Source organism: Camelus ferus, chromosome 17, assembly GCF_009834535.1.
Source record: "Camelus ferus isolate YT-003-E chromosome 17, BCGSAC_Cfer_1.0, whole genome shotgun sequence".
In the NCBI taxonomy this organism is placed as follows: domain Eukaryota; kingdom Metazoa; phylum Chordata; class Mammalia; order Artiodactyla; family Camelidae; genus Camelus; species Camelus ferus.
Window position 1 is genome coordinate 48,044,100 of NC_045712.1, and position 17,023 is coordinate 48,061,122.

A 17,023-nucleotide genomic window follows, 5' to 3' on the forward strand; every position below is an offset into this window, starting at 1 on the left:
TGTCCTAACAGGTGAATAATGAAGCTTTAAGCCGGTGGTTGACTTTGGGGAAAAAATTAGAAAAGAACACCAGAACTTGATTCTTTTCAGAATTCCCTGCCTACCTAAGTGAAAAGACAACATCTTTATTTTCAAAGGCACAGTCTCAACCGGTGTCTCAACTGGTGTCTCAAATGGACAAGAGACTGAGCGACAAAAAGCCAAGACCAAGGCTAACCCAGGAGCTGTCACAACCCTTCAGTGGACTAGCACCAACCTAAAAAAAATGTGTTTCTCATCCCTCAAGAGAAGATTAAACATCAGAGGTAGGTCATATGGTTTTCTTGTGTGGTCTCCTTGCAAACAGTCTTTGTACACACTTCTTCAAATACGTCACCTACTCCAAAGTCTCTGGAGTTGAAAAGTGTGTTTTTGCTTCAGTGTTAAGCTACCTTAGCTCTCAGGCATATTCTAGGTGCCACCATCCAATCTGTGGGAACGGTAAGCTTTAAGAGGAGCCACACGGGACTTCCCAGACGTCAGTAACAGCTTCAAATATGACTTGCAAACATAAGAAAAGCATTTAGGGTATCTTAATCTGTTCCAGAAAACCAGCTAGTTAGCATTCTGTTTCCCGTTTTCTTTTTCATTAAGTTGTCATCAATCAGAAATATGACTAAGATAAACAGACACCAGTACCAGGATAAAAACTGTAAGATGTCTCAAAAACCCTCAGTAAATTCTAGACATGACCCATATTCAGCTTCAAAACGACCAGTTAAGAAGACGACAACCAAGAAGTCAGGTGCGCCCAGCGTACTGAGGGCAACACATGCCAGTTTCTTAACCCTGCAGTAGAATCGTGGGAAAGCCAATTCTAGAACAAGTTAAAAACCAGTTCCCAAATATTGGTAGTAGCATCAATATTTAGAATATCATGAGATTCAGTTTTCTTCCCTCCCACGTGACAGGGAAGCCTTATCAAGGTTGCCTTGATTGTATATGTAATCTAGTTTCCTTTCTGCATTTTTTCGCCATTTGTTAAAAACAAAATCCAAGGTTCCAGTTACTTTCATGAATTCAGCCAACAGGGGCTTTGGGGTGGACGAAGATGGGGACCTCTCGAGAAAAAGAGGGAAAGAGAATGTTCTTGTTTCTGTGTCCCGGGGAAGTTGTCATTTATCTTCTACAATCCCATGTGCTCTGGTTACTGTAGTAATCCCCCCCCCACACCGTGCTTTAAAGGTTACTATCTAGAAATTCAAGGATTCGTAGGTTTTTGCAAACTCTAGTCAAAACAGCATTTTGTCTCTGGATCGTGATTCCCACACGTACACTTGGCTCCTAGATTCATTCACGGATCGAGGGCTGTCAGGATCTCAATGAGACAAGCCAACTTCCTTCATCACCTCAACTGGTTTAGCCAAACAGACACAAAACCATCCAATTCTGATGCCACCTAGAAAGCAAGTGAAATGAGGCACAGGACAGTGTCACATCACCAACCTTCAGTCTTTGGATGCGACCTGAGTTTACCCACTCAAAGCAGAAGACGTGAGCCACAATGAAGCCAGCAACGCTAGTGCTTCGACAGCACCTGTCTTCTGGTCCCACCCCTGGGAAAAGCTCTCCACCCACCCCCGGGGGATGGAGGTGCTTCTCTGGATGCTGGATTCAGATGTGGCCAAGGATGTTTGTCAGGTCCCTGGAATCAGCAAAACAGTGTTGAGCTGCTCGGCAGAAAGCACGGAGGACCCAAACAAAATCTCATCAGGGACACAAAACTGAGGCCATCTCCCAAAGACCACTAAATATCTCAAAGCAGCCTCAACTGTCTCAAAGCGAGACTCACACATGCTAAGCCCGGAAGACGTCCTAGAGAAGGTGACCTGGAAGCCAACTCCTTGACACACAAATCAGAGAATCTTCCCGAAGAAAGACAGGACGGGTATCTTCTAACTAATCATCCAGCCTCCTGAAATTTGCTGTGTATTAGAGGCTGCTGTTCTGAACAGCAAAACTTTATTCAGGGATCTGACTCCACATGGTACATATTTCCTGACCAATAAATCTACACGGGGAAAAAAAAAATTTATGTGAACACATTCTCTGCTGTTATCAACTTGAAAAAGGAAAGTTGAAAACAAAAACACACTGAATCCAACTTCTCTCTGTCCGCCCCCCTTTTCTCTTTTTTAAATTTGCTTTTTAATGTTTGAAATCTGAAAGTCAATAGCCAATTCTATGGGCTTTTCCAAGGCCCCGAAAATAATGACTTACTAATACATTTGTTATTAGTATTATTAATTGTATAGCTGGGTAATCTCTGCAAGACCAGGCATTATAGTTTTCATGAACATTCTTTCACAAACATTGTAGTTAAAAACTTCTTTACTGTAACATTCTTGCCAAAAAAAAAAAAAAAAAGAAGGAAAAGTTGTGTCGCTGTGCGTAACTATGTAATTTTTAACACTGTTAACAAAAGAGCAATATTCATGCAAACTGAGTATCATATTTTCAAATATCTTAAAAAAGAATCACACTGCTACTTATTTTGCTCTAAGTTGCTGATTCTTATTATCTAGCCCTCTTTTTTTTAAGAATAAATGACCTGAAGGTTTTCTTACAATAATAGTTCTACAGATTAAAGTAGCAAAGAAAAGAAAAGAAAAGAAAAGAAAGGAACAAAGAAAAGCATTTATAATTTCAAAACAGAAAGGAAAAAATTCACTTTTCCTTTTTCAAAGTGTGCTCCATGGGGCTAACTTTCATCTTTCCATTTGCCTGGGTTTCGGATCCATTCAGTAACTATGCATTTTGCAATTAAATGGCACGCTATTATTTAAAATAAAAATGGTGCTTTTTTGTCTATTTCCATTTTTCAAAGAGCAGGGCTTTTGATCACCTCCAAAAGAGTTCAGCATTTTTCCCACTACTGCACAAAACAGCAACGCAACATACGTATCATGACACATATGTTCACACACGTATCACAACACACGTGGCTGCTTTTGCTCCCAGTCTCCCCTCGGCTCCATCTGCACTCTTCTGTGTAACAGCTATAGCCTAAAAATGTCTATTCTTACATGCTTTTGATATTACACTGTTGAACCACACACAGCTGTGGCTTATGAGACTATTACAAAACACAATTTTAATGTAGTCCTCGAAGCCAATTTTGGATAAACACCAACCATTTACCCTGAATAAGAAGTCCAACCCTAAAAAGATTTTCTTTTAAAGGAGAAGCCTGGTTTTCTTTGAATTTGGCACGGGCATAATTGTGACTGAGCCCTCTCTCTGCCAAAAAGACTGATAATGTCAAAAAAAAAAAAAAAAAAAGGATTGTGTAAATCATCTTAGTGCAGAAACGCAGCTTTCCAGAATTCCTGGAGCCAGGAAGACCTGGAATGACTCGCATGCATCTTCTGTCTTTGGCCCCTGTCCCTTCACCTCGCCCCTACCTCCAGCCCGCAGATCCAGTTTATGACTTCATGGAAACAGTTTTGAGTTATGATTCTGTTTTTCTTTTTCCAAATTGAGAGAAAGTGAAAGGAAAATGTGCTGGAAAGATACTGTTCATAGAAATATACATGGTGTTTCCCTTAAGTTTGGAATTACTCGGGAGGAAAAAAAAAAATGAACTTTTTACACTTCTACTCCGTATAAGGAGGCAGCAAACTTAGTGTTGTGATAACAACAATTACATCATAGACAAGAGAATCCCAACAATCACAAAGATTTCAAGGAGTAAAGAAGAAAAAAAAAAAGCTAAAAAGGGAGGGCAGCCCCTTATTTCGAATATTCCTCTCATTTAAAACCAATTAAAATAGTATGCCTTCTAAAATGAGACAAGAGTTCTCATAGTTTCATGCTATCCTATTAACCCACTGAAGCGAAAAGAAGTATTTGGAGTTCTACCGAAAACGTCTATTGCTGGAAGAATTTTTAAAAAACCAGTTTTGTATGTTTCAAAGAGAAACCGTACTTGGGAGTTTTCAAGGCTGCTTTAAAACTGGCAAGTTACCAACTGTGACTATCCATGCAAATCTGAGGCAGGAAGTACTGAGGAAATTCTAAACTCACTCCCTCCCTCGGCAAGATTTTCTCCATTTTTGTGTGCAAGAAATGTGTTCAGGGCGGTTTTGTTTGGCCTTTGAAAGAGCTGCACATTCACGACTTTCAAGAAGATTCTGTGCCCCCACCCCACCCCCACCAGGAGCTTCTGTCTTCCCTCCGACTGCTCAGTCCTTGTGTTTTCAAGTGTCTTTCCTTCCGTGGCACTGCTGGGCTCCAGTGAGACTTTCAGAGCCGGGCGGCTGTCCAGCTGCAGATGGTTGGAAATTCAGCCTGAAATCAGTGCACAGTTGATGAATTACTCCTTCCACCTGACCCCAGCTTCACACCAGGCTCCAAGCTGAATCTGAGTCCCACCAGCCAGAGAAACCCTGTCGGGGTTCCATGGTCCGAACCCCTTTCTTCAAGGTCTTCTGGGGAAGCAGATGGCCAAGGAGGGAAAGCAGTCGACTGATGAAGAAACCACGTGGTCAGAAACCACACCGAGTTGGTAGAAACACAGTGAACTGGTGAGGATGTGGAAGAGGAAGACCAGCTTGCTGTGTGTGCTTGAGTGAATTTTACAGTTTTACGAAGATGACTAAAGGTTTCCAAGTATCTCGTAGGAGAGAAATATCTCTTTCTCAACTGCAAAATATTGACTCACCAGGCGGGGACCACCACATTTTACTCTCTTTAGCTTTCCCACTTCCACTAATTTGTTTTTCCCGGAAAACCCTGCAAAGGACCTCAAATTCAGCTTGAAATTCACCCTGGGTCTTGTAATGCAATAGCGACAGGTTGGTCGTTTGGAGCGAGCTGTGACAAATTCCTTGACAAAATTAGGGTACAACTCAATCAAACATCATTACGTATAATATCATTAAGCTAATGAACTATTGTTGGTCCCCTTTCTCTAAAACTTGCTGATTATTCTGGGTGGCCTTCCAACAGCAAATTCCTTTTGATGCAATTTTTTGTTGTTGTTTAACCCAGTTCTCTGTCTTATTTAAACTTTATGTCATGTCACCAAGATTTTTTCAAGACTCCCAACCAAAAGCAATGTTCTTTTTTGAAATTGCTTCTTTTGGCAGGGGGAAAAAGAAATTGGCCAAAAAGAAAATTGACAAGTGACAATTTTTAATTCAAGGCCTATGAGAAGAAGCATATTTTACTGGCATCGCCACAAGGTGTAAGCTAGCCTCAGGTTTTCCCTATTTTTCTTTTTCCTTTTTAAGCAACAAAGCAATTGCTTCTACTATGATGGGTAATAAGAGGAGAGAGGCAGGGAAGTGTCACAAGTTTTCTTAAAACTTCACTTGCATTTGAGGACATGGAAGACATCTGCATTAATTTAAAAATCCACGTTCCTTTTGTTTTATCATAGGAACCTAGCAACTGTATCTAACACACATACTTAGGTAGAAAGAGAAGGTTCAGTATTTTTGCATTTTCTAAATAAATACAATAATAAACATTTTAGTTCTTTAAACTATGTCGATTTTTCCACCCAAAAGTCATGGCAGCAAATAGCTTTCATGGGTTGGTTAAAAACACCTGAATTTGGAGAACAGTTTAAGGCACAATAACACCAGGATATAATTTTTGTTGTCTACCCCAGAATTCTGTTTTCATCAACCATAAATGTTCCTTTACATGTCAGCATCATTTTAAATAGCCATGATTTTTAAATTGAGTTATAACTACAAGCCAAGGCTAGAAGGACAGGGGAGTTTATGAATCTCACTTAGGCTTACCAAGTAAATATAAAGAGCTTGTATTTCCTTCAAAATTCTTTTGATGGTGTTTTGAGATATTAGTGCAAAAAGTGGTACTGAAATAACCCGGCTGTTTTCATGCTATCCTGGGACACGACAGGGCTTCACTAAACAGTGTTAATGCTGTCAGAAAGTTCCCACCCTTTAAAATGTTGTCCACAGACCCTTCTTTCCATTCCCTGCGTGCCTGAGTTCCAAAACAGGGCACGTTTTCATATCTTCAGCTTCCGGGAATGTTATTAACGTCTGTCATTTCAGAGCCACCGGAACAGTATCTGACAACTTCACAGCACTGTCAAAATTTTACAACGTAATCATCAGTGTGAGCTACCATGATAAGCAAAGGAACTGACCGAGTGTTGCCTTCCACCCTGATCTGATTACCTGAAAATCAGCTGAGGCCGCCTAATGGAGCTAACTTCTTTAAAAATGTTCCAGAAGTTGATGGCTTTGACTGGCTTGAAACTAACAAGATCCAGATGCCGCCTGTCTATGCAACGCTAAACTACCTAGGACCCCAAAACAGATTCAAAAATAAACTCTCTCCGTATTTTTCGGGCTCTTTTCTCTCACCACGTTCCCTCTGTATCCCAAGTACGCACGCACACGCACACACACATTTTCCACCAGTGTAGCTGATCCAGTATCCTGTCTCTTTAATATAATGTGCACAACATTATTTCCTGCCAGGAATAGGTTAAAAGAAGTCTCTAGCAGAAAAGCAATTATCCCATTCATTTGGATCTAAAGTTTCTTTTCTGAATCTCCTTCATCGTGGAAAACAAGAACCGAAAAGAAGGCATGAATTTTGTAACATTTGGAAAAATTTAGCCAAATGACTAAAGAGGATGGAATGTCTGATATTTTTCAGGCAACCCTTGAGTTTGTTGTTTTTGTTTCTTTGGGGGATGAGAAACGACTAAATTTCCCCTTTTTAACTTGTCCTTGCTTTGCCATTTCCTTAAGGAAGGCAGGCAGCGTTCTCTTCCCAATCCCCCGAAGAGTTAAAGCTGGAGCCACTGGAGCAGGAGGGCTGGGCTATTTAAGCAGCAACAGCACAAACTAAATGCTCACAAAGGCTAAAAGCAGTGTGAGTCGACCTTGGAAGGGGCAGGGCAAATCTCGGAGCGACTGAGAAAGAAAAGGGCAAAAAAGAACAGTCTTTAATGTAATACTGAAAGTCCGCTGCCTGGTCGGGTTTGCAAATAGGCATTGTTGGGAGAGACAGAATAAACGAGAACTAGAGCATGAATTACCAAACCCTCATCACATCACCGAGTCCTGGTGACAGCATGGATCACTCAGGCACGCCTTGCTCACTCCTGGCACATTTATTTGTTAAGGAGAAGGCAGAGTCTGGCTAATGCAATGCAAAACAGGATCATCTGTAAAGAAATATAATCCGTGCATTCAAGGGGCTAACTACCAACATTTTCCCCCAGATCAAGCCCAGTGGAACTGACAAATTGGAGCAGTGATTTCACACCTGAGAGTCTTCCATGTCTGAACTGCAGGATGAAGCTCAGGGTTGGCACTACCCACCGCTTAGTGACGTGGGCTTGCCCCCGGCCCCCTCAGCGATCATTTGAGCGCAAGCAGAAAGCCTAAAGTATTTAACCAGTTAACGTCCAATCATCATCAGCTATGTTTCACCCCGTTCCCAGACCCAGGCCTCCGGGTGGCAGGCAGCACAGAAACCCCGAGCTTCGGAAAGTACAGAACATCTATTGTAAAGCTCCGGAATTCCGCCTCTAGCATCCCGATCGTCCTCAGTACAAAATAAAACACGTAAGGCAATGAACAACAGCAGAAAATACACCCAAACAAACTCTGAGGGTCTTGAGGTAGTCGCCGTATACCTTCCCAGCCCTTCTTTATTCTACACTCAGCGATTAAAAGTTTGAGTCGCCCCCACCCTGGCATGTCCTGTCCGGTGGGGGGAATAAAGCCCTTTTAGAGCCACAAACAAAGAACAGCTCACCAGAAAAGCCCCTGAAACTGTATTCTCATGCCTGCTAATCACGGTTCTGATCTCCTTTTTAACAACCCTGCCCATCTGCCAAGGGCTGGACCCGTAGCAGGAACGTTTATGCTGCCAAATAACAACAAAGGAGCTCCAGGGAAACTATTATCTTTCCTTAAAGCGAAAGCCACGATTCCGGGCTGGCTTCCTTCTCCTGTTCTCTGCTTCATTAACTCCATGGCTATGTTACTAATGTCAAAGAAGCAGGAAGAGGTGATGGGGTGGCGGGGGTAGGGGGTGCTCAATAATCATAGTCCACACGCCTGTCTGTCTCCCGTCCCAAGTGCAGAAGGACACCACACTGCTGCCAGACCGTGGGTTGAGCCATACCTTGGTTTGGAGGTAATGAGGATAGTAGTAGGTGTACTGGGGGTACATTTGTGGCTGGTCCAGGCGTTTGCCCATGTAGCTGGAATCTCTATCTCCGAGGCAGGAAACTGGATGACAGGGTATGTGCCCCAGGCGAGCGTCCTCTTTAACCACTATTCCTGACAGTCCTGATGACTGATGAGGCTTTGGAGATTCTTCTTCCACCACTGGCTAGTTCCAACACAGCGAGAATTTTAAAAAGAAACACACCAAAAAAAAAAAAAAAAAAAAAAGGAGGGGGGGGGAAATCCGTAGGAAAACCCCCCTCACAGCCTCCCAGATCCTGCCTGCCTTCCTCCAGCCGCCGGGGTCTCCTTGGGATGGGGCAGTTTCTTCTCCACCAGGCTGTTTGTAGTGATGTCAATTGCCAGCGTTTGTAAAGGAAAAAAAAAAAAAAAAAATCAAAGTCCTTTGAGCACAACTCTGAATCCTTGCAGGTCAGCTTCCTGTCTCCTGTTTGTCTCTGTCCCCACCTTAAAGAAAAAGGTGAAAAAAAAAGAAGAAGAAAAGAAAAAAGAAAGAGAAAGAAAGAAGAAAAAGAAAAAAAGAAAAAGAAAGAAAGAAAAAGAAAGGGGAAAAGAAAAAGAAAAAAAAAAACCTTGCACAGCTCAGTTGCGGCTGTCTCCCTCCCAGAGTGACATGGTGTTCAGGCTGTCCTGTCCTTTCATTCACTTCCCCTCCTTCCAGCCGGTGGGTGGGACCCGGAGAGCCCCTCCAGGGAGCAGCGTACGCACTCCAGAAGGCTGCAGTATTTCCTCCAAGAAAAAAAAAAAAAAAAAGGCTGCTTCAACCCCTGCTGCAAGCAAAGTTCCGATTCCCTCTGCTGGCTATCTCGCATAGCAAAGCGGTTCCTACAGCAGGGCTGCTGCGGCTGGAGCTGAACCCGGGGAGCTCAGATGTGGGCGGTGGATTGTGTCTTCTCCTTCCCTCCATCAACCCCGCACAAGAGCTGCCTTCTCTTCTCGTCCTGCCAAGTTTCAAGGTAAGCCACCCTGCTGAGCAAAACACAGCAGACCAAGGGAGGGACCGGAGGACGAAGGGAGAGGAAGGAAAAAAAAAAATAATAATGATAAAGGCAGACAGACCAACCGTGCTGGTTAAAATGGAAAAAGTGTGCCCGGGAGCTTTCAAAACCTGTGAACACACTAAAGCCCAATGAATCCGAGACCTGCTTTAGAAACTAACCTTTTACTTCTTGGAGGACATGGAGAACGGTAAGTATTGAAGAAATTTCAGAGTCTACTCCAGGACCACTCTATTATCAAGACAGGCATCACCAGATCACAACAGCCAACTTACGGCAGCAGACATAATCACTCTTACCATTACATCCATCTGGTAAAAATCAAAAGAGGCGTCCCCTTAGGTTTACGATAGTCCTGATAAATAAAATCACTGATTCTCTCACTGTCTATCCCTTTATGATTCATGGATGCTTAAATCACTTTTCTGATATCATCACAAAAAATAACAACAAAAATCATCATCACTTGGCAGAGTTTTTCCCCACCAATAATAAGTTGCATTCTGACATGCCTATCAGCTGCTACATTATAATACAAATTGTTTCAGAGAAAATATATTTCCTTAAAGGGTCCCTTTTCAAGGCGGGCGAGGCTAAAATTAGCCGTGCCAGCTGTATTTTGCTGCGTGCTCACGCATGCCCAGAGCGGCACGCCGGCACCGAACTCCTCTCCACTTGGTCAAGTCGGCTCTGCCCTCCCCAGCCCAGGGTCGTCTTTTCGGATAGAAGGTTCCCGATACAAATCCAGCTCCCGAGTCATGAAGAACAGAGGATCTGGCCCAAAGCACAATTCGGGGGTCCATGCCCTTAAAAGCCCTGCCACCCCGGAGGCAACAGACTCCACGAAACGGTCTGGTTTATGGGAACTGTGAGGGTGTGGAGGGTCCGCGGAGAAAGATAAGGAGGGTGGGCAAACAGTTTTAGGCTTGACTTTTGACAAGAACAGCAGTTGGAAGGGAAAAGGGAGAGAAGGTAGGGAAAGTAGGAGTGAGAAGCACCGGCAGGACTGTCGCTGAGAAAATTAAATCAACGCTGCCAACGTGTCTGTGTTACTCTGCAAGATGGGGTCTCATCTCGCGAATGGACAGACTTCCAACTTTCCTGGCTGGAGGCAGCACCCTGAGTCACATACTAAGTAAAAATCCCCATTGACTTAAAAATCCTTTGTGGCATCTCATTGCTCAGACAATAAAGTCCTGACTTTTGGTTTCGTTTCCAAGACACTGGAAAACCTAACTTCTTCTCCAGACGCAGACAGTAGATGCTGCCCTGCACTGTTCTCCGGACAGGACTGTGCTCTCGGGGCCTTCGGTCATCCCCTCTGCTTGGAGGGCTCCCCTAGACCCACCTCCACACCTCTGAGCCTTCATCCTCATCCTCCAGTCTCAGCACAGGTATCACCCCCTCCGAGTCGCTCTCCGCACAGCCTGACTTTCCCAGCACCTTGTGTTTGCCCAGATATAATGTTTATCCTATTAACTTCTCCTTTTTTTACCCCTGGAATGCTCTAAAAGCATCAGGAAAGGCAAGAACGTTGGAGAACCCACCATTCTTATTTGCCTTCCTCTTTCCCAAAACTGGCGTGGTATCTGGCATCAAACGGGTGCTCGGTAAGCGTGTGAAGATAAAGACGAACGAACTTATTTACAAAACAGAAACAGACTCACAGACATAGAAAATAAACTTATGGTTACAGGGGGGTGGGCAGGAAGGGATAAATTGGGAGTTCAAGATTTGCAGATATTAATATGTAAAAAAATAGATAAACTACAAGTTTATACTGTACAGCACAGGGAACTATATTCAATATCTTGTAGTAACTTATGGTGAAAAAGAATATGAAAATGAATATATGTATGTTTATGCATGACTGAAGCATTGTGCTGTGCACCATAAGCTGACACAGCACTGTAAATCACATCAATAAATATATATATATACACCAAAAAAAAAAAAAAAAAGATAAAACATCTTAAACATGAGCAACGATTCTAACCTAAGTGATATCCTCCCCTCGGGACGCCTCTGGGGGTATAGCGTCACATAGATCAGAACAAGTGCCTCCCCACAAAGAGTATATATTCTAGTTGGGGAGGTGAGATAATGAGCAAGGAAGTAGGCAGAGTCACCGGGAACTTTCTTTCCTTTCTTCCTTTCTCTCTTCCTTTCTTTCTTTCTTCCTTTCTTTATTTTTATGGAGGTACTGGGGATTGAACCCAGGACCTTGCATGTGCTAAGCGTGCAACCTCCCACTCAGCTATACCCCCACCCCTGAGAAGGACTCCACCTTAAATAGGATAGTCAGGAAGTGCTGTCCAAGGAAGGGCGCTGGGGTTCAAAGGACGGCGTGGACCGTGCCCCGGGTGCCCTGCGCTGTGAGCGCGCTTGGCTCCCACCCCGCCCGCTGGGTTCCCTTCTGCCTCTGCCGCATCGCGCTCCCTCAGCGCCTCCTCCATCCGATGCCATCACCCCCTTCCTACAGTTGTTCTGAGACTGCACCAAGAGAGTCATGGGAAGCACCGATAACCCTTAGAACGTCTTGCATCTGCTCAGTACCCGTAAGCCTGCCTCTGGGTGGAGCGTGCCAGGCTGAGGGAACAGCATGCGCAGAAAGCCGGACAAAGCGTGTGCCTCTGGAAGGCGCAAGAAATGTGCAGGGGCTCGAAGGGAGCAGGCGAGCCGTGAAGACTAGAAAAGGAGGCTGGGGCCAGACCACATAAGCCTTGGTGGCACTTGGGGCGGAAAGCTAAATTAGTGACAGTTAACAGCATAGCCAGGACTCTCCAAATCTTCTGACTCGAGGTCTGGTCATCTTCAACTATAGACTGCTGTCCTCCTCAATGACAGACTGAGGTTCCTCCAGATCACGAGATGCCCAGATCAGCATCCTAGAGGGCCACTGCCAGCTCCGTGTCTTTGGACAAAGCACATCAGTGCTCTCTCATTCATAACTGCCTAGAGGCTCCTTGAAGAGAAAGGACTGCTGCCTTATTTACAAGCCAAAGCCCAAAGAAGTAACTCCCCTCAGTCCAAGCTATCGCCCCCTTGCAGGTGACGTTCCAGCACACATCGATACTGTCAGTAATTTCTCCACAAGCTGCCACTTTCCAAAATCTATTCTATTCCATTTATTGGTATTTTCTGGGTATCCATTATCATTAGCTTAAGAATGTTGAACATTTAAAGCTTTTCTTAAATAATGGAAAGGCAGTTTACCACTTGTGAGAATCTTAAAGTCTGCCTTGTTCACTTTTTTTTCCCCCCAGAGATACCAGTAGCCACAGGGGCAAGAGCGTCATGTCGGAAATACTTTTTATATCATGTCTGCTCTGTTGGAGCAGGAGCACTTTCCATTTAAATGATCAAGTTAAGTTAGGAGGTAACTAGTTTAAGGCACTCTCTAAATCAGAAGCCAGCTGTGTCCCATTTGCCGACTAACAAACAAATTTGGTACTAATCTAAAAGCAGCAAACTGCATCAAAGGGCATAAACTCTTACAGACACATGTGACTCACAGTGTAGACGGGAGAGGAACTCATTTAAGCCAAGTTGGCCAACAGAATGGACGGGATGCCTCGGACACACATCTGGAGGTGGGAGGTGATGGTGCTGAAATGAAAATCAATCCAGTAGAGACAGAGACTCTTCTGGAAGGCCCCTGACCTAGCTACTTCCTCAGAGAAGACATGCGCCCTCTCTTTGGGTGACTTTTTTTTTTTTAATTATAAAGACTAAATCAAAAGTGAAAGAAAAGGGGGGGGAAGGTATAGTTCAAGTGGTAGAGCACGTGCTTAGCACGCACGAGGTCCTGGGATCAATCCCCAGAACATTTGCTAAAAAATACATATATAAATAAATAAACCTAATTGCCTCCCCCCGCAAAAAAAGAAAAGAACAGTAGAGATATAAGAAAAAACATAACCTATGTCTGTGAGTCTATTTCTGTTTTGTATTTATGCTTTGTTTGTTTGTTTGTTTGTTTTTTTCTTGTGGTTGCCAAGGGGGCGGGGGGTGGGAAGACACAGACGGATTTCAGAATTGTAGAATAAATAAACAAGATTATATTGTACAGCACAGGGAAATATATACAAGATCTTATGGTAGCTCACAGAGAAAAAAATGTGACAATAAATATATATATGTTCATGTATAACTGAAAAATTGTGCTCTACGCTAGAATTTGACACAACATTGTAAAATGATTATAAAATATAAAAAATGTTAAAAAAAAAAAGAAAAAACATAACCATACTATCTTCGAAACAAGGATACAATTCTACCTTTAAGAAAGATGTCCATGACCTTAAGTAAATTTCTTTTTTTAAATCATAGCATTTCCTGCCCTCTTTATTCAAATTTGTGAAATTCCTTTCCAGCCCAGCAGTTGCCAAGTGAGTCTTAAACATAAAAGTTGTTTTGTTTTTGTTTTGTTTTTAAAGACAAGATGGTCAATTGCAAATTCCCACATTAATGTTACCACTTTCCTTTCTTCTACTGAATACTTACCAATGGTTTAAGAAAGTATCTGAGACAAATGAGAAGAGACCACGAGTGAGTCAAGTATGTGTGGTCCAAATTTAAACTATAATTGAATGTAAAGATATTAATGTAGATAAAGACAATAAAAATTGCTCTTGGAAGAAAATTCCAAGCCACCAGACAAAATTGTAATGGACTACAGTTCAAGACAGTCAGTCAAGGAGGAAAGCAAAAGCAATTTAAAATAACGAACATTAGTAACTTCCGCAAAGGTTTCTTGAGCCTCTCCTCTGTGCCTAAAAATTCGAGGATACTGATATATATACAGTGGCTTCACCCTTGTCCTCAAGCAGATTTAGTAAATAAACCATTTACAAGTGGCCTTAATATTTTTTTTCTTATATCTGAGTACCAATTTGAAACAATAGTTATTAAATAATTTTCTTTAAGTTGACTCAATTTTTTCTGAAATACAAATGTGCTTTATTAGCATTCTAAGCAATAACCTGCATAAAGCTCATGTTTATTCTGCTTCTATAATTTTTTTTTAAAATATACCCTATCCACCAACTCTCTATACACATTTTTCACAGCCCTGACTGGCGCAGTAGACAGGCCCAGGTCGTCTTTACCACTAGGATGGCTAAGACTCAGACTTCTCCATTCCACTGGAGTAGGCACGGCCAAGTGACTTGCTATAGCCAATAAAATACGAAGTGGAAGTGGTGCTCATACGAGCTTCTGACCGCCACTGTTTGGGTCTCCAGCCCGCTCTTCTCTGATGCGAGCATGTACTGATATGCAGGAGGCACCTTGAAGGCTGAGGACAGCTGCCTTGAATAGTCTCCTGGACCAGCCATGGACTAGCTATGTGTGAGACGGAAACCACTGTTGTGTTAGGCCGTGGGGATTTGCTGACTTACACAGCATCACCTAGCCCGCCCTGACTAATACAACATCACTTGTGGTTTCCTTGTTTGAGTATCTAATAAGGACAAGGAATTTATCTATCTTTTCACTGCTACGTCCGCAGCACCTTGGACAGTCCTTGGGATGTAATACACACCGAATAAATGTTTAACTAAATGAATAAATAAAATATTTATCTAAAAATCATCTCACTTATTTATCAGAGGTTCATGTACAATACTTTCAGAAATAATGGAAGGGGAAATGAGACACACATACAAAAAGTAAAAATGGAAGCTCTGTGGGAAGTGAATTGCTATTGTACTGAACTCTCAGAAGAAGGAGAGGGTTTTTTTCACAGACTATTGGGAGTGGGCGTGGGCTAGTTGAGAAAAAAGCAGATGAACTAAAATACAGTACAACTATAAAATACAGCCCACCCACCTACTAGACATTGTACAGGATGCCTACAAATGCCTCCTCAGTGAAACGCCAAGTCCCTGGGAAGTGGGTATGACTTTTCACACTTTATAGTTGAGAAAATCAAGAGGGAGTGGGTTTAACTACTCTATCCACATCATCCGGTTATAACATACATACATGTTATAGTTCATATAACGGAGGATCACTTCTGTCTCATTTCTGTATGTCCAAACTTGGGCTCTTTCCTTGGTGTCATTTGATGGAAATCTTTAATGCTTTATTCCAAAATGGGATGCAAAAAATCTTTGTCTTTAAAACAGCAAACTCACAGTATACAGAAAAGCCCTAGAGAAGTCAGTTAGATCTTCGTAGCAAACAGAAAAAAAGAGCATGTTTTCTATCGTAGAGTAAACTCTATTTGGATGACAGGTGTGATGATTAATATACATGTCAACCTGGCAAGGTTCTGGTGTCCAGCTATTTGGTCAAACATCAGTCTAGATGTTGTTGGCAGGTATTTTTTAGATGGAATTGACATTTAAGTCAGTAGACTTTACGTAGAGATGACCCGCATACAATCAGTTGAAAGCTTTAAAAATAAAGACTGAGGTCCCTCAAGAAGGAAGGAAGTCTGTCTCCAAACTACAGTTGGACCAGACTCAACATCAACTCTTCTCTGGGTCTCCAGCTCGCCAGCCTGCCCTACAGTTTTCTGAGTCACCAGTTCTCACAATCATAGGAGCCAGTTCCTCAAAATAAATTTCTCCTTTCACAATCTCTCTCTCTCTCTCCTATTGAAGTACAGTCAGTTACACTGTGTCAGTTTCTGGTGTCCAGCATCATATACATATGCAAACACAGATCTTACTACTTGTGTCTCCCTGGAGAATGTGTTAATAAAATGAAAGGAATACAGCAACAGTGAAGATCAATGAAACAGACACTCTTATACGTTCCTAATAAATGTCTCAAATGCTTTTAATACAGCCTAACAAAATATATAGCAGGCATAGTAAACAATCTATAAATTTGGGAGTTTGAGATTTGCAAATGTTAGCCACTGTATATAAAAACAGATAAAAACAAATTTCTTCTGTATAGCACAGGGAACTATATTCAATAGCTTGTGATAACCTTTAATGAAAACGTATATGAAAACAAATACATGTATGTATATGCATGACTGGGACATGATGTTGTACACCAGAAAACGACACATTGTAACTAACTGTACTTCCACAAAAAAGGACATAAAAAAAGAAAAAAATATATATATAGCCTTAAACATCTTCATCCTTTTCACCCATTATTTTCAGTTCTAAGAATCTAAAATAGATCATCATTGGCATTTTAATAATCAATAATTGGAGAAACCTGAATGCCCAACTCCAGCTGACTAAATAAATTACAGTAGAAAATAAGATTCAACCATTAAAATAATTCTTAGGAAATATTTTGACACTACAGGAAATGCTTAACTTGAATAGCTAATGGAAAAAGAAATCAAAATTTAGAAAAAAAATCAGAACATTGTCTATGCAGTAGCTTTTTCAACTATGAAATATAAACACATAGACAACAGAGTAGAAGAAATTCATCAAAATAATGACAGTGAAATTTTTCCCTTCCAGGAGGGGTTACTGGTGATTTTTACTTTTCTTTTTGATAAATTTTAGCATTTTCCAATTTGTCTTAGTATAAGCATTTATTTCATTGTGTAAAATTAACATGGGTTTAAAAAATTAAATGAGTATATTTACAAGTAAGGTTTTTATTATTAGCAGAGAGGAAATTTTTAAACACCCAGAAGTGACACTATCAAAATAAATCACATGTGTATTTTAAGTAGCTGTTTACTCCTTACCTGAGTTGGACAACAATTTAAGAAAAGTTTAAGTTTTTAAAGTCTGGAAGCATCAATTCTACATCCAAAAAAAAGGTCAAAACTCTCATTTAAGACCTAAAGACAAATATTCTCATTTA

General features: G+C 41.8%; 1 protein-coding gene across 14 annotated transcripts in view; it reads right to left on the bottom strand.

The window, feature by feature from the left end:
* RBMS3 (RNA binding motif single stranded interacting protein 3) overlaps positions 1-9,758 on the bottom strand; it is a 629,715-nt gene extending 619,957 nt beyond the window's left edge. For 4 of the 14 annotated variants that reach the window (XM_032459377.1, XM_032459384.1, XM_032459378.1 and 1 more), the window contains exon 1: positions 8,167-9,757. In XM_032459377.1, coding sequence (XP_032315268.1) covers positions 8,167-8,241 — 75 coding nt within the window. In that variant the 5' untranslated portion in view covers positions 8,242-9,757. Of the gene's footprint in view, positions 1-8,166 lie in introns of all 14 variants that reach the window. The other 10 variants (XM_032459380.1, XM_032459388.1, XM_032459387.1 and 7 more) reach the window with 7 other exon arrangements.
* Positions 9,759-17,023: the final 7,265 nt, after the last annotated feature.